Source organism: Rhinoderma darwinii, chromosome 5, assembly GCF_050947455.1.
Source record: "Rhinoderma darwinii isolate aRhiDar2 chromosome 5, aRhiDar2.hap1, whole genome shotgun sequence".
NCBI classification, from domain to species: domain Eukaryota; kingdom Metazoa; phylum Chordata; class Amphibia; order Anura; family Rhinodermatidae; genus Rhinoderma; species Rhinoderma darwinii.
In genome coordinates, this window is record NC_134691.1 from 79,691,555 (window position 1) to 79,714,656 (window position 23,102).

A 23,102-nucleotide genomic window follows, 5' to 3' on the forward strand; every position below is an offset into this window, starting at 1 on the left:
CGGGCTCCTAGCTTCAGTCATCTGATACTAGGAGTCACTGCCTCCCCGGGGGAATGCTGTCCTGTACTAAAAACATGATTACACTATAGGACTGTTCCCGCAGGGAGGCAGAGACTCCTAGTATCCTAGACAACTATGATGCTGGTAGCCCTGCTCTCTGAACTGTATTCGGTCATGGAAATACTGTTGTCTGAATGAGGCCTAAGAGCGTCTATTTACCGGTGCTGGACAAATTCCATGTAGCTAATATTTCTTGGGGCCAAGTATAACATTACTGCAAACTCACAATTGAATGTTCTTGGTCATTTTGTTCTGACAACAATAAAGACTAACCGCATTAATGTTTCTTTTTAGAAGAGGTTTTGTTATTGAGGACAACACCTTAAATACACTACAGCTACACAAGACCAATCTGTAACCTGGTTGTGTGACAGCTATATTCTCATGATTGTTAGGCAATGTTCACATCCGCGTCGGAGGAACCGATGACCGGAAAGCTTGAGACTGATGTGAACAGGCTCTTCGTATGAGCTAGTCAAAGTAAGGCCTCATGCACCCGACCGTAGCCATGTGCACGGCCGTGATTTTCGGGTCGGCCGGCAGCGGACTGTCATCCGCGAGCCACCCGCAAATCGCGGGCCATGCACATGGCCGCTGCCATTATTTTCAATGAGCTTGGACCGCAGAAGACGGCCGTAATAAGACATGTCCTTTCTTTCTGCAGTCCAGGCTCCCGGGCCATGCCTGGACTGTAAAAACTACGGTCCTGTGCATGGCCCCATAGAAATGAATGGGGCCGCAATTCTCCCGTGGATTTTCGGGGGAATTGTGGCTGCAAAAGCACGTTCGTGTTCATGAGGCCTAAGTAAGGGTGCCCACTTTAACTTTCAAAACCGTGGTATATAATTACTGGTGGATTGTTGGGGTATGTTCATAAATAGCATATACGCTGCTAAAATGCTGACCGATTTTTCTGTGCACAGAATTCACAGCGTTTGCATTAACCACAAAATGGATGAGATTTTAATCACATCCACACGCTCCGGGGGGAAGAAACAACTTTAAAAAGATATGGGAGGCGAGATTTAAATGTGCCGCATGTCAATTTATGTTGTATAAACGCTGTGGAGTTGCTGCGTATTTTCCCATAGACTTTGTTGGGAACCGTAAAATCCACAAGCAATAATTTGTTTGTAGACTTTACTTCATTTCTTTTGCACAACAGCAAATCGACTGAATTTCCGCAGGTGCACATTTAAAAAATAAAATACGGAATAATATCCACAGTGAATCCCGTATACTGTACTTGTATAGGGGCTCTTTGCTGTCTGTCTCCATCTCCACTAAAGACAATCACTATACAATTCTTTTAAAATGACCGAGTAACAAAGGTCACTGTCATTTAAAAAAAGACGTCTAACTTCTTCATAGGGACGTGTTGGAAGCTGTGCTTGGTGAGCATCTCGGCCCCGAGATCCCCACCTAATCATAATGAAGGGCTGCGGTGCCCTCGCATTTTACCTCACAAAGCTATGGCCGTACTGTTTTCTGAGAAGCGCGGGAGCCACTTTATTGTAGTCAACATGTCCCAGCACCCGGACCCCACCAAAAATGTATTTTAAAATGACACTTTAAAATTTATGCCAAAAGCTCGCTTTTTTGTCTACATAACGCTTTTTAACTTGAATGTAGAAGCAAATGTTGTGTACCCACCATGTAAAAGTATCCTGGAGTTGTATGTATGAATCTGGCCATTGACCTGATGAATCAACGACCCTGAACGATAGTCTTTACAATCTGTTAAAATCCAATAAATCAATCGCAAAAGTCATAAAAATATAATAATTTATAAAGTGAGGCATATAACAATCATAGAGTTAACTTTTCTTAACCCATTTGGTGATATGTACATCCTAGACGTGGGTCCCCATCCCACTATGAGCCAGAGCAGGGAGCCCCGGAGTGTCAGCGGTCCTGCTCTGGCACACAGCCTGTCTAGTACGTGATCTTGGTGGACCTAGAAGACTCCAGCTTTCTTGGTGCCCAAGGAAGACTTTTTTTGAGCATGCGCCTCCGCCCCCTTGGGTTGTGAATTTTAGCATGATAGCTGTTGGATGGACAGTCATTTAGCCCAGTTATCAGTCCTGGTTAACCCAATAACGTACTAGTTTGGCTTTGCGTTTTTATATGGAATGTCAATATATGTAGGTTCGGCTTTGTCCAACTACGTTATCAGCCACGGCATATAATTGAGTGGCCATAAAGAGGTACTTGACTAAAAATATACTTTATTTGATTAGAACAACTTTTTACTTTTAATCCTAAATTGCACCCCCTCCCCAACTGGCTCTCTAGGCAGCTGCCTTCTCAGTCTATCCCTTGTCCCAGCCCTGGTCACCAGAACTACATTTGAATCGCTGCTTAAAATATAGTGAGATGATGTATTTCCCCATTTAATATCTCCAAATGTTGAATGACTGTTTAGACTGGCAAAAGAAAATGCCAACAGAGAGTTTAATTCTGGGCAGGTTCTGCAGCTGCTGTTTAATCGATGTGCTTCAACAGTAAATGGATTGATGGAATATATGTGGTCCGGAGCCAGCTGTACAGCGGTCTGCTCGAATTCACTCTCCAAATAGTTATGGATTATATGGAGCAGAGCTGATTGAACATGTTTGTCATCGTCTGCTTCAAGGTATGTGAAGAACATTGGCAGTCCCTTGCTTGATGTCACCGGTTCACAAGACGCGGTCCTTTTCTGTGGTAATGAAGGAGTTAAGCCTGTGCAGAGTACTTTCTACATAGCGCAGGATTTCCATATGAGTGCCTGCAAGAGTTTGGCTTTGGACGGCAGGACTATTATTAGATATTTTAGCAGCTTTGCTGGGCAGGTCTAGTTTCGAGAATCTAGCTGACTTCACTGTGTGCAAAGTCATTTCACTCCTGCTGGATGGGGGATACTGGTTCCCTTCTTGGGTATTATTGGTTGGAGGAAACTGAAAAACTTTCTTGAGCCTTTTTTTGCTGATATTAATGGATGAGTAGTGCCGAAAGCATGACTGAGGATACAGGTATTGTACGGTAACATTTGATCTCAAGTTGGTTTGCTTGCTAGTTTAGATTAAAATCCCAGGTTGGGAAGGAGAGTAGACCAGCCTGCTGTATGTCATGTACTGTGTAATCCACTAAATTGACAATTTTTGTAGTTTTGATTTGCATGATATTGACCACCGAAGATCTGTTAAACACGGTCTACAATTGCGAAGCCTCTAGAGGGGCACAAGAGTCGTCTTTGTTCATCCCATGAGACCCCGTTACCCAGACATACAAGTCACAACTGTTTAAGTTCATTTGAATATATCCTATTGCAGCCTGAACTCTTGTTTCTACAAGAGGGTACAGGTCGAGCCTTGGGGCACATTCCTATGCGTCGCCCACACTCCGCTTTCAACACCACTACTCCTATGGATGGTGGCAGCTGTGAACTACAAAGTTTCCTCTTGTATTTGTGTTTTTTTTTTTTTTTGTTTTCGTATGCATCAAGTTGATTTAATAAAACTTTGTTGCATGATTTATATGTTCCTATCTTTCTTGTGGATGGTTAATTTATATGGGATTAGGAAGCAAAGTAAAATTAGAATGGCCGCTTCTGATGTTACATTTGCTGGCAGATTGGCTACTTATGTCAAAATAGCATCGTGAAAGGAGAGCGTTCTGTATCCGTCAGCAAAATGGAGCGCTCTGAAAATATTCTTTATAAAGTCAAGGGTTGAAGACCTCAAAAACATGACCTATGTGTTTACTGACTAACACCTTTGTGTAAGAAACTTAGTGATTTGGTTTCACCAATGGTGGGACTTTTACCAAATGACAGTACGTCAATCAGAAAATATCATGTATTATTGTGAAGCTGGCCATACACCAACCATTTTAAGATTAATGATAGTTACGTGGATTTTGCTAAAAATTATCTAATTCGACCGATGGAAATCTGCTCCATTGGTTGGAAATTGTTAACTCTTTAAAATTTCTCATGTTCATTTGTGGTAAATGCTGCGGAAGAATATTTCCCACGATGCCAACAAGTTTCATTGGGATTTTTTTCTTTCTTGTATCACTTTCCCTATGAACAGGTGATTAAACTAGTATAAAGGTAGTCATAGACATGAATTTGTCATCCTTGACTTTGGCTGGTGGGAAAAGAGGGGATAGGACTGGGTGAATTGTAACATACTTTGATACCAGAGAAATAAGCAGCGCCTGAAGTGTTTTAGGTTAAATGCACACGTTGCGTAATCTGGTGCAGAAAATCTGCATCAAAACCGCAGGTAAATCTGCAGATAAAATCCGTACTTAATGGTGTGTTTTTTTTTAGATGCGTTTTTAGGTGCATTATTTACATTTTGATGCGGAAACAGGTACAGATTTATGCTGCAGATTTTGGTGCGTTTTGTATAAAGTTATCAGATAAATTTCTGAGATGGAATTACGCACTTCAGGTAAATTTAAGTGTGGAAAAATTCTTCAACGTGTAGATAAAATGACTTGATATCTCATTTACTTTGCTGGTACTGTATTACACTGCGGATTTTACGCAGGGAAAGCGGTGCAGCAAATCCGCATGTAATATGCATTGTATGCATTTGGCCTTACAGCTACTTATCGCTATTGAAATAAATGCTTTGCATTCTGCACACTAAGGCCCCATGCACACGAACGTGTTTTTGCGGCCGCAATTTCCCCGAAAATCCACGGGAGAATTGCGGCCCCATTCTTTTCTATGGGGCCATGCACACGACCGTAGTTTTTACGGTCCGTGCATGGCCCGGGAACCCGCACCGCAGAAAGAATGGGCATGTCCTATTACGGACATCTTCTGCGGTCCGGGCTCATTGAAAACAATGACGGCGGCCATGTGCATGTCGTACGATTTGCGGGAGGCCCGCAGCTGACAGTCCGCAGCCGGCCGACCCGAAAATCACGGCCGTGCACACGGCTACGGTCGTGTGCATGAGGCCTTAAAATTCAAGATTTAACAGTTACTTGTCTGAAGTCCCACACATTTAATCAAATAACTTTTTATAGGGCTCAGACATCTATTTTTCGGTTACTACGCGCCAAATCCCCTGCTTAGATGCTGTATACATCGGTCTTTAGTAAGTTCCACCTAATGGGAGGCAGTCAGTACTTTGTTCATTTTCTCCCATCGAGTTCAATAATTACGTTTCTACACCAGTTTTCTGGAGTAACAACGTCGCAAACGGCCAAAAGTTGCAAAAATGGCAACTTTTGGTCCAATTTGCCCACTCTCGCCACTTTTCATTCCAAAAAAGTGAATGGCGCTTAGCATAAGGGGGCATGGCCTCCCGCCGCTTGACACATTCATTACAGTTTACGTCAGAAGCTTGCGTGAATTATAGCGGAAATCTGATGTACTGTAGATTTCATTTAGTGTTGCACGGACAGCAGGAGATGCAATCAATTTATTAAGAGGCGACAAATTGATTAAGACTGGCACATTCTTCATACATCTCCTATTGCTTTGTGAATGGAAGCAGAGAATTTGGAGTTCCCTATAAATAAATGTAAATTATGAGCGTGATCAGAACAGGATTTTGGACATATTTAGATAATTTAAAAAAATATAAGAGCCGCACTTTAAAAATGTTTTTGTTCAATATTTTGGGTGTAGGGAGTCTTAGGCTATGTTCACACGGGGTCTTTTGCCGAGTTTATTGACGCGGAAACCGCGTCGCAAAACTCGGCAGAAACGGCCCGAGAACGCCTCCCATTGATTTCAATGGGAGGCGTCGGCGTCTTTTTCCCGCGAGCAGTAAAACTGCCTCGCGGGAAAAAGAAGCGACATGCCCTATCTTCGGGCGCTTCCGCCTCTGACCTCCCATTGACTTCAATGGGAGGCAGGAGAAAGCGTGTTTTCTGCCCGCGGCGCTCAATGGCCGCGGGCGAAAAACGGCGCGATCATTGCTATTCACACGGAGTATTTTGGGGGAGGAATATCTGCCTCAAAATTCCGTTTGGAGCTTTGAGGCAGATATTCCTCCCCCAAAATACTCCGTGTGAACATAGCCTTAAATTTATCTGACAAAAACTGTGCCAATTCATCATTGTATACCTGCTCGAACGTGCCCCATAGAAGATTTGATAGGCCTACAGGCCCGAGTTTCATTGCAGGAATCTTGACTCCGTGATCTAATGTAATCTGATTGAATATATATATATTTTTTTTTTTTTCAAAGTAAGCTGATTATAATCTTTCTATGTATCATTCACGTCTGCTTTGCGCGTGGTGCTTGTTAGGCATACTGACTGCTCGTTTGCTTTTTTTTCTTGCCACCCTTGATGTCACTTGTGATATGGGTAGCTAAATGTATATAGTAACCTTTCATGCAGTTTTTGAGTCCCAGCATGCGCTATTGTACATTATCATTCAGAGCAGCATTCACAATTCTACAGGCGGCTGCACCCAACCAAGTATTCTAGCTTTCCCTCCTGCACACGACCGTAAGAATTGTATAATTGCGGACCGTAATACGGTCCGCAATTACGGGCCCAGTCCGTTCTATTGGCCGCGGACACCTTTCTGTATCTCTACAGATGGAAATGATCAGATAATTATGGAACATGTCCGTTCTATTGCATTTTACGGGCCGCGCTCCCATACTTAGTATGGGAGTACGGCTTAAAAATGCGGCCGGCCGGGACGTGATTACGGGCACAGCTGTATGCATAGGGCCTTAACGTTTAGAAACTTGCTCTGGGAATTTAGTCTACACCAGAGACTACCAGTAATTTTAGGCCTCAAGCTCACTTCAGTGAAATGCTTCAGTGTGCTATCTGTTTTTTTAACAGGTAGTACACTGACCCATTCATTTCTATTGGCCCATGTAGACTTCCGTTATTTTAACGTTTCTGTGCGTACGTTCCGCGAAAAATAGAACCGGTCCTACTCCTGTCCGTTTTTCGTTGATCAGTCTGTCTTTTAATTTGGTCCGTTAAAACAACTAACCGCACACTGAAGACATCCAGGTGTTTCATGGATCCGTGATTTGCGGCTGTACAAATGGCAACAGATGGGTGCTCGAGGCCTTATGGTAAGACCTCCAGCACACCATTGATTTTCTTCAGTGTGCGTTCCGCTTCTTTTTTTTTTTTTTTTTTTTTTTTTTTTACGTATAGCACACTGACCCATTCATTTCTATGGGGCCATGCACACTTCCGTTATTTTCGCAGATCCATGTGTCCGATCCACAAATTGGCAGAGATTGATCCACAATCTATATTCTATTCATTGGTCCGCTAAAACTACGGACAGCACACGGATGGTCTGTGATTTGCGCTCGTATAAAGGGCCATGGATGTGTGCGTGAGGCCTAAAAAAATTAACACTCCCAGAATGCAGTGCAGCAGAAGTAATTGCTAAATAAGCTGTCAAAGGTGTCTGTTGGCACACTATTGACTGCTTCTAATAGCAACCAGAAGAATTCCGCTCTGGGCTATATAATACATGCTATAATTGAGCTGACCAGTGCAAGATATGCAAAGTATTTACAAAGTTACTCCAGTTCTTTTGCAAATTTTATATCTATATTCAAACTGTCATATGCTAAAGATGAAATACTGCATTAGGTCCAATTTAGTCGACCCTAAGGCTAGGACTACATGGCAACTTTTGGTCGCGACAAAGCTGTCACCGTGCCTGCATCACAGGTAATGAAAGTCGGACACGTCAACTTGCGGTTCGTGCAGTGATCGCTTTCACTTTTATTAGCTGTGATGCAGGCAGGGCAATGCAGCGATCATTGGCATCGCGACTAGTGTCACGGCCAAAGTCGTTGTATAGCCCTAGCCTAATACAGGAGCAGATGAGCGTTCTAATTACGGATGCAATACCTGGGATCAATTAAATCAGGGTGATAATGGTGATAAGTTTGGTTTAGTAGAACTGCGCAAGGCCGGGAGTCTAAAACATGCCATTTAAAAATCAAACAAACCCCTTTTGATCTAATACTTTAATATTAAGCTGGCCTGTTAATATCGGTGGTGGGAGGAGGGACCCGTGTCAAATAACTCCGGTGAAATGGGGATTTAATTAACAACCGCAACAAAAAGTTCAACCATCCCTTCTGATAAAGAATTGCCACCTGCGTCTGTCGACACTGACGCCTAGACGTTTACTACTTTTCATATTTAGATATAAAAGGGGAACAACAAAATTCTGTGATTGCTATGGCTTTTCACTGTACCATTAAGGGATGTAACCACACCAGTTGATTTCAAGCATCTTGCATTTTTTTTTTTTTGTGCATTGACAACGTTGCAAATTTTGTTGCAGACATTTCTGAAAATCCGTTCCATTCATCTAAATGGAACTTGCAGAAACCCATGCACCTGCTGCGGAAACAACCCTATTCAGAGAAATCCGCGTGTGACTGCACCCTAAGGGCCCATTTACACGAGCAGATAATTGGTTAGATTCCAACGCTAATGAGCGATCGTTCGCGATAATCATTAAATGTTAATAGGTGAAGTGACTGAACGACTAGTGATAAAACGCTTGTTTATTGGATTAATGATAAATTATGTAAACCTAAAAATAATAGTTGGTCGTTCTGACGTTTGTGGTATGTAAACATGAAGTTTTGGTAGCAGACGTGTTACATTGTTCGGGCCCCGGCCCGCCTGTAACGTTGTTAGATCAGCGACCAAACAATAAATTGTTGACAATAAAGTTTTGTGAGTGTAAATAACTTAGCGATTCCAGACATTCTATCACTTATTTACAGCAACCATATCGAAGATTACGAATAGCTGTAAATTGACCTTAAAATTGTCAACCTAAAATGCCCTGCAGATTCCTATTAATATATTCCTGCATGTAAAAAAAGCAATTATGATAAGATTACTGTAAATCTAGATCCATATCGATCAGGCCGGGATGTTACTAATTAAACATAAGAGCCATGTTTATATTGATGGTCCGCTTTTCACCCCACCTGGATGCCACTGATTCAACTCTTGCACGTCCACCACTCCTCAGTAAATTCTTGTGATGTTCTTGTTCACCCCAGGAAGAATGTTAGTCAGGAAATACTGGTGTGGGGTGTCAAGTGGTCTCGTAATATTAACCATTTGATGTACGATCTAATGTCCGTTTTGTTTTTTGTTTGTTTGGAATAAAATAAAAAAGACGTAATTCCGTCTTTGTTTTTTGGATTTTGTTTTCACGACCCTCACCCTGTGGTAAAAATGACATTAAATTGTTTTAATAGACTTTGAGATGCCTCAGCCAAGTGTTAGTGAATTGGTATACTACTGTGTATATAGTGTGTGTGTGTGTGTGTGTGTGTGTATATATATATATATATATATATATATATATATATATACACACACACCCTGAGCATGCCTGCTGTATAATATATATGTGCTGTATGTATACCCCCTGGCTCTAAACCTTCTGTATACTAGTAGTATACAGCAGACTCGGGGGTATATTATATACTAGTAGTATACAGCAGACTCGGGGGTATATTATATACTAGTAGTATACAGCAGACTCGGGGGTATATTATATACTAGTAGTATACAGCAGACTCGGGGGTATATTATATACTAGTAGTATACAGCAGACTCGGGGGGTATATTATATACTAGTAGTATACAGCAGACTCGGGGGGTATATTATATACTAGTAGTATACAGCAGACTCGGGGGGGTATATTATATACTAGTAGTATACAGCAGACTCGGGGGGGTATATTATATACTAGTAGTATACAGCAGACTCGGGGGGTATATTATATACTAGTAGTATACAGCAGACTCGGGGGGGTATATTATATACTAGTAGTATACAGCAGACTCGGGGGGGTATATTATATACTAGTAGTATACAGCAGACTCGGGGGGGTATATTATATACTAGTAGTATACAGCAGACTCGGGGGGTATATTATATACTAGTAGTATACAGCAGACTCGGGGGGTATATTATATACTAGTAGTATACAGCAGACTCGGGGGGTATATTATATACTAGTAGTATACAGCAGACTCGGGGGATAAATATAAATTCAATGGTGTAGCATGCAAATAGGGGGTGTGGCCTAAATAATAGTAATCGAGGTTACATGTTCAATTAATCGTGATTTTGATTTTAGGTCAGAATTGCCCAGCCGTAATTAATTGCCCCGCGTTTTGCAGGTAATCAGCAGTTTCCCCCGCAACACGGCCAATGCAAGATATTTGACCACCACGCCGAACAGCGTGCCGGCGCAGTTTCTGGCCGTATCACGGGTTCTACGTTTGCCGCCCCTTGAGGCCTTTACTGCATTTCATGACAAATTAAGGACATAAAAGGTTTTGAGTTAATTCCAAGTGCTGGATTTACATTTGTTAGCGGTTCATGGGTACACTCAATATACGGTCCAAAGAGCCAACGCAAGGGAAGGAGGCAATCGTTAAGCTAAAAAAAAAAAGAATTCTGAGAGAAGATTTTAAAAAACTTTCCAAATAGTTTTGGATCCAACTGTAAAAAATGGGGTTATATAAGAATATTTGTTTATGGTAATGAGTATATGCAATAAATATATATAACAGCCACAACATGCATAGCTATGGATGTGTTTGTGTATACCAGGTATGGTATTGGTGCCAGGCTGTTGTGAGTTTAACAATCGGCACACTTATTCTATCACAACACTATTTCCTTTGTGTACGTCCCAAAAACCGAGATCACACCTGTTGGTGGTAGCTTGGGGACATGTTCTAAACTTTTCCTTATTTGGATGTATACAAACACATTCCATCAGAAAATGGACAGTCGTCATATGACATGAATTATCAGAACAGATTACAGAGCTAGGAAGGAGGAAAGATCAACCCACCTGTGAAGGTATTGCCCGCTGAACAGTAGATCTACATGTGCACAATAATTACTAATCAAATATCATATAATATCTCGTGTTTGGTAGTTTTGTTTGTTTTCTGTTTGCATGATTCTCTGCGCTTGATAAATGAACATCCTTAGGCTATGTTCACACGGAGTATTTTGGGGGAGGAATATCTGCCTCAAAATTCCGTTTGGAACTTTGAGGCAGATATTCCTCTCCCTGCACGCCGATTTTCGCGGCGATTATCGCGCCGTTTTTCGCCCACGGCCATTGAGTGCCGCGGGCATAAAACAGCGAGAAATACGCATTCTCCTGCCTCCCATTGAAGTCAATGGGAGGTCGGAGGCGGAAGCGCCCGAAGATAGGGCATGTCGCTTCTTTTTCCCGCGAGGCAGTTTTACTGCTCGCGGGAAAAAGACGCCGACGCCTCCCATTGAAATCAATGGGAGGCGTTCTCGGGCTGTTTTTGCCGAGTTTTGCGACGCGGTTTCCGCGTAAAAAAACTCGGCAAAATACCCCGTGTGAACATAGCCTTAAGGCCCTATTAGATGGAGCGATTATCGCACAAACTTTTGTATAATTGTTCGAATGTAAGAGATAATCGCCATGTGTAATAGCGCGCAACGATCAAACAACGAACGATAAATCGTTGGGTACATGTGTTTCGGCCACATCCCGGAAATCTTCCAGACGTTAGTAGTTCAGAGAGGAGGTATGGGCGAATGAGCAACGATCGCTGTAACAACTGAACAGAGAAAATATTTTGCAATCATTGTCACATATAATAGACCATCTTTTAACCCCTTCCCTCTTTAGCCACTTTTGACCTTCCTGACCGAGCCTCATTTTTCAAATCTGACGTGTCACTTTATGTGGTAATAACTCCGGAATGCTTTCACCTATCCAAGCGATTCTGAGATTGTTTTCTCGTGACACATTGGACTTTAAGTTACTGGCAAAATTTGCTCGATATGTTCAGTATTTAATTGTGAAAAATTGCAAAAATTAGGATTTTTCTCAATTTAAATGTATCTGCTTGTAAGACAGGCAGTTATACCACACAAAATTGTTGCTAATTAACATCCCCCATATGTCTACTTTAGATTTCCATCGTTTTTTGAACATCATTTTTTTTTTCTAGGACGTTATAAGGCTTAGAACTTTAGCAGCAATTTCTCACATTTTCAAGAAAATTTCAAAAGGCCATTTTTACAGGGGCCAGTTCAGTTGTGAAGTGGCTTTGAGGGCCTTATATATTAGAAACCCCCAAAAAGTCACCCCATTTTAAAAACTTCACTCCTCAAAGTATTCAAAACAGCATTTAGAAAATGTCTTAACCCTTTACACATGTCACAGGAATTAAAGCAAAGTAGAGGTGAAATGTACAAATTTCATATTTTTTTGCAGAAATAAATTTTTAGTACAATTTTTTTTTTTTATAACACAGAAGGTTTTACCAGAGAAATGCAACTCAATATTGATCTGCTAGTAACCGCTACGATGCAGCAATCGCTTTCGATTGCTGCATCGAAGGGGTTAATGGCAGGGATCGGAGCTAGCTCTGGTTCCTGCCGTTACAGGTGGATGTCAGCTGTACAGTACAGCTGACTTCCACCGCTGATGACGCCGGATCAGCTCCTGACCCGGCGCCATCTGGCCGGCAGCTACGGAAGCTGATCAGGCTCTGCCGCCGGGCGGATCTTGACCGGCTTCGGTGCTAGGCAGACCGGGAGGCCAGTATTAGGCCTCCGGTTGCCATTGCAGCCACCGGAACCCCGGCAATTTCATTGCTGGGGGTCCGATGAGCTGCAAACACCTTAAGTGCAGCGATCGCGTTTGAGCGGTGCACTTAAGGGGTTAATGGCGGGGATCGAAGCTAATTTCGGTCCCCGCCGTTACAGCCGGATGTCAGCTGTAAGATCAGCTTCTGAGCCGGTCCCAAACATTCGGCGTACATGTACGGCAAGATGCGGGAAGTCAATGCTTTCCATGACGTACATGTACGGCAAATGTCGGGAAGGGGTTAAACGCAAACGACTGGCTAACGCCTCACTCGACGCTCGTTCATGAAAGAATATCTGCCTGCCTACTAGGACCCTTACAAGGATCCCTATAATGAGGCATAGAATAATGCTAGGTTTACATCTGTGCTGGAAACTCTGTTAGTAGCCTCCATCGCAGATACGGCGAAAAATGCTGAACAAGATATGGCAGCATAACGACACACCATGATGGAAACCAAACCTATTGAAGTCAATGGGTTTCACCGGGCACTGTTTGTGTCATGTGACAGATCTGGCACTTACATTTTTTTTGTTCTGCTACTATGACAAAGTAGTACAACGGATAAAGCTAATGCAGATGTGAACCCAGCTTTATTTGCTGTGTCATCTAAAGGCCGTATTGCACCAGTTGATGATTTGCTGGGGACATGGTTGATCGGCGCTCGTTTGCTCCTGTCACGTTGAGCTATGGATGGGGACGAGCGCTCGTTACTCAGATCGCACGTCCCCATACGTTATGTCTGCAGCACATCTCCCTGTTTAGACAGATGTGCTGCCGACAATAATACTATTTTACTTCTTTAAAGCGATACGATCAGAATATGATTGAGCGTCTGCTCGTTCATCTGCTGATCGCTGCCTTGTTTACACAGGGCAGTTATCGTCAACAAGTGTTCTATGAACGCTTGTCTGCCCGATAATGGCCCAGTGTAAAACCCCCATAACAATTGAATAATGTGACCAGTAACGTTGTCGAATGTAAATATAGTTTTGGGTATCCATCTGTAAGAATCCTATGTGTACAAACCTCTATAAACTGGGGTAACATTGGGCAAATATTAGCCAGAGCTGTAGTCTGCTTTAAAAGTTAGGTCCAACATGTTTTTGTAAAAAAATAATAAAAATAAAAAAAGGCCCCTCGGTGCTTACCGCTGTCGGCTACTCTCCCCTCCACAGTCGTCCTCGGACCCCTTATTTCCTCCAGTAATTACAGCCGCCTCTACACGCTTTCTCTGTAGTCATTGTGGAAGTTCCCCCACCCTATAATATAGAACAAGTCGTCTCTATTCTACTGGGGTCTCACCAGCCAGGTCATAGTGGTGCCCTGGCCTCATCACCAGTGGTCGAAGTCTATGCCAAATCTCCTGAACCCAGTATAACCTTAAAATAGGCATAGAAAAGTTCAATGATGTTACTAAACCAGAGATTGCTGGAGAGGCTTTCATAGGGTTATGATCACTTCTGTGACAACTGCTTCCTTGGTGAGGCCAGCTTTACGGTTGGAGAAGCCCTGATATAGGTTATGGACTGTAAGCCCGCACGGGCAGGGCCCTTTGTCTTTCCGTACCAGTCTGTCACTCGGTAAGCTCAAGTTTATTGTACTTGTGTTTTATGTTCTGTAATTAATGGCACTATAAATAATAGTATTTCTGAATATGTAGAAGTGAAAATGACGGCATTGTATGAAGTTATGGGGTTAATATTCTATATATGATCTATAAATTATTTTTTTTAATTTATAAAAAGTGTAAGCTTTTGAAATAAGTTGATGGTACAGCTACGCCAAATCCATTTTACAGAATTATTATATAATATCCTTGTCTTGTGGGAAAGCATACAGCGCTGTCGGCTACAGCTGCGAGAAAAGTAGTCCATTGTCCTAGGACCTGGTATTGCCTTCTCGCTCAGTGCTGCTGCGAGCTTGGTCTCTGAGAACTATGACCCTGCCACATATGGTTACGTTTGCTATCGTTCCAGAAAATAATGCAGATATGTTAATATTATCGCGCTGAAATTAATATTGGATGTTTCAGTTGAATACAGTTAGTTTTTTCCCATGATCAGTCATTTCAAGCTGGTGAGAATGTGACTGTCAGGAAGTCCAGAAAGTTGTCTGCACCCATGATCACGACTTCATCTTGCGTATCTCCGTTTCTGAAACCTCTGGAATCATTGACATACATATGTGTGATTAAGATTAGCAGCTCTTATCACTATTTGCTAATTTCCGACCGATCATAAAGATAATTAACCAGTGATAATGCAGAAAAAGGTCAACTATGAAACTCATTTATTGTTGATCTTGGTTGATTGCTTTGCAGTAAAAAAAACCTTGTTATCTGTGACACGATATGTAAATGACCCTTGTAGCTGCGTTTTACACCAGGCATCGCTGCCTGAATGCACTAATCTCACTAGGCAACGGTGATACTTCTCATGGCTACTACTCCATCGCCAAATGTGCCCAACATAGGAGTATGCCAGCACTTCTTGGAGACCAAGAGTGTGTGGGATAGTACTTGGAGGAGTATTCCCAGAATTGACACTTCTCACCTTTCCCGTGGATAGGTCATAATTGTCTGATCGCTGGGGGCTTTACCGGTTGTGAGACCGGGGGTACCAAAACCCCTGTTCCTCCTCACTGCTCGACTACAGTGAGCGGGGCATTTGAAGGGAGCAGTGGTTGAGCGTGCACACTATTGCCCCATTCAAAGTCTACATGAATGACTTAAACAGCCATTTACTGTTGGCTGCTCGGTCAGTCCCTCAGACCAGACATTAAATGAAGCGGCGGGCGTTTAAGCTCCTCCTCCTCACGATCGGTGGGCCTCCAGCAATCAGACTATTACCGATCCACAGGATAGGTGATATTGTCGATTATGGGACAAGCCCTTTGAAATAAAGCATACAAAGTGAAGAGGGGCATTTATTGGGTGTATGCTCTACTAGTAAATGGGCTCTACTGTATATGTATTGCTACAGTATGTTCATCTTTCTGTACACCCTATAAACGTGCCAAAAATGACTCCCACTGATTTCAATGCGAGGCGGAGGCGTTTTTTCCCGCGAGTGGAAAAAGTCTCGCAGCAAAAAGAAGCAACATGCCCTATCTTCGGGCGTTTACGTCTCTGACCTCCCATTGACATCAATGGGAGGCAGAGAAAGCGTATTTCACCGCGTTTTTGCCCCTGTCGCTCAATGGACGCTGGCGAAAAGTGATGCAAAATTTGCGGCAAGTGGCTTACAAGCAGATCAAAATCTGCCTGAAAATTCCAGACGGAATTTTGAGCCAGATTTTTCTGCTTGCATAAAACTGTGTGAACAGTGCCTGAGAGTTTCTCTGGGACCAAACCTATAAAATAGTTTTTTTTTTTTTTTTTTTTAAATAAGCATGTCTGAAATGCTGTAAAAGAGGATCGATCACCTCTCCTGACATGTCTATTTTAGTATATAATTCCCCATGAAATAGCATTTCTGGAGCATCTTTTCTTAGAACTCTACGTTGTGCTCTTCTTCTTCTCCCTCAAAATATATGAATAAATTGATAACTGGTCGTTACCATTCCCCTTGTGTATAGGGTGTCTCACTACAGAGTCGGACATTGAGCGCTGATTGGACATGTCCCTCTGACAAGGGGAATGGTGTTTCCCAGTTGTCAATATATTCCTATACTTACAGGAGGAATAACAGAGGAACAGCACAATGCACAGTTATAAGATAAGATGCTCCAGAATTATTTTAAGAGGATTACATGCACTTACTAAAACACATGAAGAGCTGACAGGTCCTTATTAACCCCTTAAGGACGCAGCCTAGTTTGGGCCTTAAGGCTCAGAGCCCATTTTTCAAATCTGACATATTTCACTTTATGTGGTAATAACGTCGGAATGCTTAAACCTATCCAAGCGATTCCGAGATTGTTTTCTCGTGACACTTTGGGCTTCATGTTCGTGGTAAAATTTGGTCGATATATTCAGTCTTTATTTGAGAAAAATTGCAAAATTTAGAGAAAATTTAGAAAAAATAGCATTTTTCAGAATTTAAATGCATCTGCTTGAAAAACAGACGGTTATACCACCCAAAATAGTTACTAGTTCACATTTCCCATATGTCTACTTTAGATTGGCATCGTTTTTTGAACATTATTTTATTTTTCTTGGACGTTACAAGGCTTAGAACATAAACAGCAATTTTTCATATTTTTAAGAAAATTTCAAAAGCCATTTTTTTAAGGTACCTGTTCAGTTCTGAAGTGGCTTTGAGGGGCCTATGTATTAGAAATCCCCCATAAAGCACCCCATTTTAAAAACTAGACCCCTCAAAGTATTCAAAACAGCATTTAGAAAGTTTTTTAACCCTTCAGGCATTTCACAGGAATTAAAGCACAGTGGAGGTGAAATTTGCAAATTTCGTTTTTCTTTCTGAATTTCAATTTTATTCTATTTTTTTTCTGTAACAAAGAAGGTTTTACCAGAGAAACACAACTAAATATGTATTGTCCAGATTCTTCAGTTTTTAGAAATGTCCCACATGTGGCTCTAGTGCGCTCGTGGACTAAAACACAAGCCCTAGAAGCAAAGAAGCACCTAGTGCATTTTGGTGGTGCTTTTTTATTAGCATATATTTTAGGCAGCATGCCAGGTTTGAAGAGGTGTTGAGGTGCCAAAACAGTAGGAATCCCCCAAAACTGACCCCATTTTGGAAACTGCACCCCTCAAGGAATTAATTTATGGTTATTGTTACAATTTTGACCCCGTAGTTTTTTCACAGCGCGTATTTGAATTGGGCTGTGAAATTAAAAGAATGACAATTTTTCCAATAAGATGTCATTTTTGATCAGAATTTCTTATTTTCACAGGGAACAAAATGCCCCATTTTGTTGCCAAATTTGTCCTGAGTGCGGCAATACCCTATTTGTGGCCATAAACTGCCGTTTGGGCCCATGGGAGGTATTAGAAGGAAAGGAGCGCTATGTGTTCTTTGGAGCCCAGATTTTGCTGGATTGGTTTTCGGGTGCCATGTCGCATTTGCAGAGCCCCAAAGGTATCAAAGCAATGCAAACCCACCAGAAGTGACCCCATTTTGGAAACTACACCCCTCAAGGAATTCATTTATGGGTGTTGTGACCATTTAGACTTCACAGTTTTTTCACAGAATTTATTTGAATTGGGCTGTGAATTCAAAAAAATGAAATTTTTTCCAATAAGAGGTAGTTTTGGCTCAAAATTTCTTATTTTCACAAGGAGTAAAATACCCCAATTTGTTGCCCAATTTGTCCTGAGTGCGGCAATAGCCCATTTGTGGTGATAAACTGCCGTTTGGGCCCATGGGAGGCCTCAGAAGGAAAGGAGCGCTATGTGTTCTTTGGAGCCCAGATTTTGCTGGATTGGTTTTCGGGTGCCATGTCGCATTTGCAGAGCCCCAAAGGTATCAAAGCAATGGAAACCCACCAGAAGTGACCCCATTTTGGAAACTACACCCCTCAAAGAATTTATTTATGGGTGTTGTGACCATTTAGACCCCACAGTTTTTTCACAGAATTTATTTGAATTGGGCTGTGAATTAAAAAAAAAAATATTTTTTCCAATAAGAGGTAGTTTTGGCTCAAAATTTCTTATTTTCACAAGGAATAAAATACCGCATTTTGTTGCCCAATTTGTCCTGAGTGTGGCAATACCCTATTTGTGGTGATAAACTGCCGTTTGGGCCCATGGGAGGGCTCAGAAGGAAAGGACCACCATGTGGCCTACTGGAAATTTTCTGGTGCTAAGTCGAGTGTGCAGAAGCCCCTGAGGTATCAGTACAGTTGAAACCCCCGAGAAGTGACCCCATTTTAAAAACGACACCCCTTAAGGAATTCATCTAGAGGTGTAGTGAGCATTTTGACCCCACAGGTATTGTGTAAAAGATAATGCGCAGCAGATGGTGCAGAGTGAGATTTGCAATTTTCTATATATATGCCATGTCAGTGTCCGATATATTGTGCCCAGCATGTGCCACCGGAGACATACACCCCATAAACTGTAATGTGGGCTCTCCCGGGTACGGCAATACCCTACATGTGGCTGTTATTAGCTGCCTGGGCACACGGCAGGGCTCAGAAGGAAAGGACCACCATTTGGCCTACTGGAGCTTTTCTGGTGCTAAGTCTTGTACGCAGAAGCCCCTAAGGTACCAGTACAGTTGAAACCCCCAAGAAGTGACCCTGTTTTAAAATCTACACCCCTTAAGGCATTCATCTAGAGGTGTAGTGAGCATTTTGACCCCACAGGTATTGTGTAAAAGATAATGTGCAGCAGTTGGTACAGAGTGAAATTTGCAATTTTCTATACATATATGCCAATTCAGTGTCCGATATATTGTGCCCAGCATGCGCCACCGGAGATATACACCTCATAAACTGTAATGTTGGCTCTCCCGGGTACGGCAATACCCTACATGTGGCTGTTATCAGCTGCCTGGGCACACAGCAGGGCTCAGAGGGGAAAGATGAGGAGGGGTAAGCTGTGCGAAGTGGATCAGAGCGAGTAAAACTGGGGTAAATTAAAAATAAAGGGATGTATGATAAATTTTAAAACACTCTTTCATACAGAGCTCTGGTTTTTCGGGACACGCGTCACATTGATATATTGTGTCCTTCCTTATCCCCCTCTTATAGCAGACTCTGCACCTCTTTTGACTTTTTCCCTTCTTGCCAGTTTGGGGAACTTCTCCTAAAAAGTGTTGCCCTGGTACGATGCCTGTGGCCCCGCTTCCAGAAGTACTGTAAGGCTTCAGGACTTGATCTGACAAGTCCACCCCTCCCATGTACCTATTGTAGTCCAGGATGCAGTCTGGTTTGGGGGTCTCTGTACTGGTACCTCGTACAGGTACATGGGTACTGGTGTGGCATCTCTCTTGTACTTGACACACAATATGTTGCTGCTAGAATGTGCCCTGCTCTCACCTCTTCTGAGTGTTTGCCCAAGCAGAGTCTTAGGGAGGCCTCTCAGGTTTCTTCTAGCAGTGCCGCATGCCGCAGGACTTCTGGAAGCGAGGCAGTTGAAGAGTGGGACGCTGGTATAAAAATTATCCAGGTAGAGGTGGTAACCCTGGTCCAGCAGTGGGTGCACCAAATCCCACACAATTTTTGTATTAACTCCCAGTAAGGGGGGGCATTCTGGGGGCTGAGTACTGGTGTCCTTCCCTTTATATATCCTAAGTTTGTAGGTATACCCTGATGCACTCTCGCACAGCTCATACATCTTCACGCCATACCTTGCCCTCTTACCCGGCAGGTACTCGCGGAATTGAAGCCTCCCTTTCAAATGTACCAGGGATTCATCTATAGAAATACACTTCTCGGGGGTGAATGCTGGGAAAACCGGGCACTGAAATGGTCTAATAGGGGTCTCCGTTTATACAAACGGTCAAAACTGGGGTCATCTCGGGGTGGGCACAGCTCATTATCAATATAATGTAAGAAGCGAAGTATTGCCTCATTTTTATTTTATTTTTTAGTTTCCAGCTCAGTTCTGAAGTTGCTTTGAGGGGCCCATATATTAGACACCCTTATCAAACACCCCATTTCAGAAACTAGACCCCTCAAAGTATTCACAACAGCATTTAAAAAGTTTATTAACCCTTTAGTTGTTTCACAGGAATTTAGAGCAAAGTAGAGGTGACCTTTAATTAATTTAATTTAATTTATTAGGCACCATGTCCGGTTTGAAGAGGTCTTGTGGTGCTAAAACAGTGGAAACCCCCTAAAAGTGACCCCTTTTTGAAAACTAGAGACCTTGAGGAATCCATTGTAGTTTTCTTGGGGTGCATGCGACTTTTTGATCAGTTTTTATTCTAATTTTAGGTGGCGTGGGGACTAAAAAAACAGCAATTTTACTATTGTTTTTTATTCAATTTTTTTTACAGCGTTCACCGTGCGCTATAATTGACATATTCACTTTATTCTGCGCGGCGATACGATTACGGCGATACCAGATGTTTATAGTTTTTTTTTATGTCTTATGGCGTTTGCACAATAAAATACGTTTTGTAAAAAATCATTTACTTTTTGTGTTACCTTATTCTAAGAGCCATAACGTTTTTATTTTTCCATCAGGAAAGTCGTGTGAGGACTTATTTTTTGCGTAACGAACTGTAGTTTCCATCAGTACCATTTTTAGGGACATGCGACTTTTTGATCTCTTTTTATTCCATTTTTTGGGAGGTGAAGTGACCAAACAATTGTGATTGTGGTACGGTTTATTATTATTTTCTCTTACGGCGTTCACCGCGCGGGATAAATAACGACATCGTTTTGTAGTTCAGGCCGTTACGGACGCGGCGATACCAATTATGTATAGTTTATTTGTTTATTTATATATTTTTATTAATAATAAAGAACTGATAAGGGAAAAAGGGGGACTTTTACTTTTATTACTTTTAAATCTTTTATTTTCTTATTTTTACACAACTTTTTTTTACTTTTTTACACTTTTTTTACTTTGTCCCACTAGGGGACATGAGGGCAGGAGGCTCTGATCGCTATTCTAATACACTGCACTACATACGTAGTGCAGTGTATTAGAGCTGTCAGCTGTTCGTTGACAGCAAGCATAGTGGGTCCTGACTTTGTCGGGACCCACTAGGCTTCCGTCGATGGCGTAGCCAGAGTCCATTGTTAGGATTCTGGTTGCCATAGTAGCCATCACGGCCCGCTATCGTGTAGCAGGCCGGCGATGGCAGCTTAACCCCTAAGAAGCCGCGATCGCTATTGAACGCGGCTTCTAAGGGGTTAATCGGCGGGGACCACGGCGATCGGTCCCTGCACACTAAGCTGTGATAGCCTGCTGTCGGAAACAGCAGGTATCACAGCTCAAGCACGCGCCGGGATTAAATGGCGCCGTGTTTACTCAGGTCAGTAATAGTACTGACCTGAGCGCGAACGTTCTACTTAGCAGGACGTACTATTACTGACCTGAGCGCGAAGGGGTTAAGCCAGCATTCACTTCAGTTGACTTTTTTCAGTCGCTGATAACACTGCATTGGGTTTTATTTTTTTCTTTAAAAACGAACTACACGTTTTTTTGTAGGATAAAACAAGCAAGATACAACATTACTATAGGCACCAAAACTACTTTAAATCAATTTTCCTATGTTAAAACAAAGTTACTGAGCAAGACGAATCTGGTTCAGACCATCTTGTAATGGATGAGACACCATGGAAAACTTACAGCTGTTGATGGGATTTAATTTTAATTTACACTGTGTTTTATATTTTATTTGAACAGACCAAAAACATGGTGGCAAGAATGGGAAAAAGGAAGGCCTGTCAGGAAGCTCCTTCTTCACCTGGTTCATGGTCATCGCTCTACTGGGTGTTTGGACATCGGTGGCTGTCGTGTGGTTTGACCTTGTAGACTATGAAGAATTTCTAGGTAAGGACTTTATGTATTTGATTTTGCAATCATTGTTATATTCTTTTTAAGTTGATAGTAAACTAAAAACAATGCTTGCTTGTCTCGGGCTTTTATATGAACTCTTGTTTTATTGACCCTACTGCTATTTTACTTTAATTTTTCTGGTATAATCAACATTCTATTTTACTACGCTCTTAGTTTATTTGTGCTGTAAGAGCAACTTGTGGGAGGCAGAGAAATCTGTATTATTTATTAGTGTCCTTACATTTTACATGCTTTATGCAATATATAAAATAAGAAAGAAGGAAAAAACTTGAGTTACAAAATGAACATCGAAGTAAAAACTGAAAATGTAGACTCTGGCTGATTTTAAGTTCTGTCAGAACCCAAGTATCTCAGGAGAGATACTACCTGCCTGTTAGTTGTCATGGTCTTAATGAAATACACCCTCTCCTGGACATTGCAGGGGGAGTATTTATTTACAGAGGCAAGCAAGAGTGGGGATTCCCTTTAAAGGGGTTGTCCTAGAATCAGACCGTTTTGTGGATTAGTGGATATCTATTCTGTGGATAGGTGATAGTTGTTTGATCGCTGGGATCCCCACCGATCGTGAAAAGGTGGGTCCTAAAGCTCCAGCTTCTCCCCGCGCCACACACCCCTTATGCAGTGAGGAGGCGTTTGAATGGAGTGGTGGTTGAGCATGCGCCCCCCTGCTCTGTTCAATGTCGGAGACTGACTGAAATAGCCGAGCGCTGTACTCTGCTGTTTGTCATTTTACCATAGACTTTAAAGAGGCTCTGTCACCACATCATAAGTGTCTTATCTCCTACATAAGGAGATGGGCGCTATAATGTAGGTGACAGTAATGCTATTTATTTAGAAAAACTATCTATTTTTACCACGTTAGGAGCGATTTTAGCTTTATGCTAATTATTTTCTTAATGCCCAACTGGGCGTGTTTTTACTTTAGACCTAGTGGGCGTTGTACAGAGGAGTGTATGACGCTG

General features: G+C 42.1%; 1 protein-coding gene across 11 annotated transcripts in view; it reads left to right on the forward strand.

Moving 5' to 3' along the window:
• ASPH (aspartate beta-hydroxylase) overlaps nucleotides 1-23,102 on the forward strand; it is a 214,222-nt gene that overhangs the window by 16,871 nt on the left and 174,249 nt on the right. For 10 of the 11 annotated variants that reach the window (XM_075826191.1, XM_075826193.1, XM_075826194.1 and 7 more), the window contains exon 2: nucleotides 21,967-22,113. In XM_075826191.1, the coding sequence (XP_075682306.1) occupies nucleotides 21,967-22,113 (147 nt within the window). Of the gene's footprint in view, nucleotides 1-2,930; nucleotides 3,072-21,966; nucleotides 22,114-23,102 lie in introns of those variants that run through there. The other variant, XM_075826192.1, reaches the window with a different exon arrangement.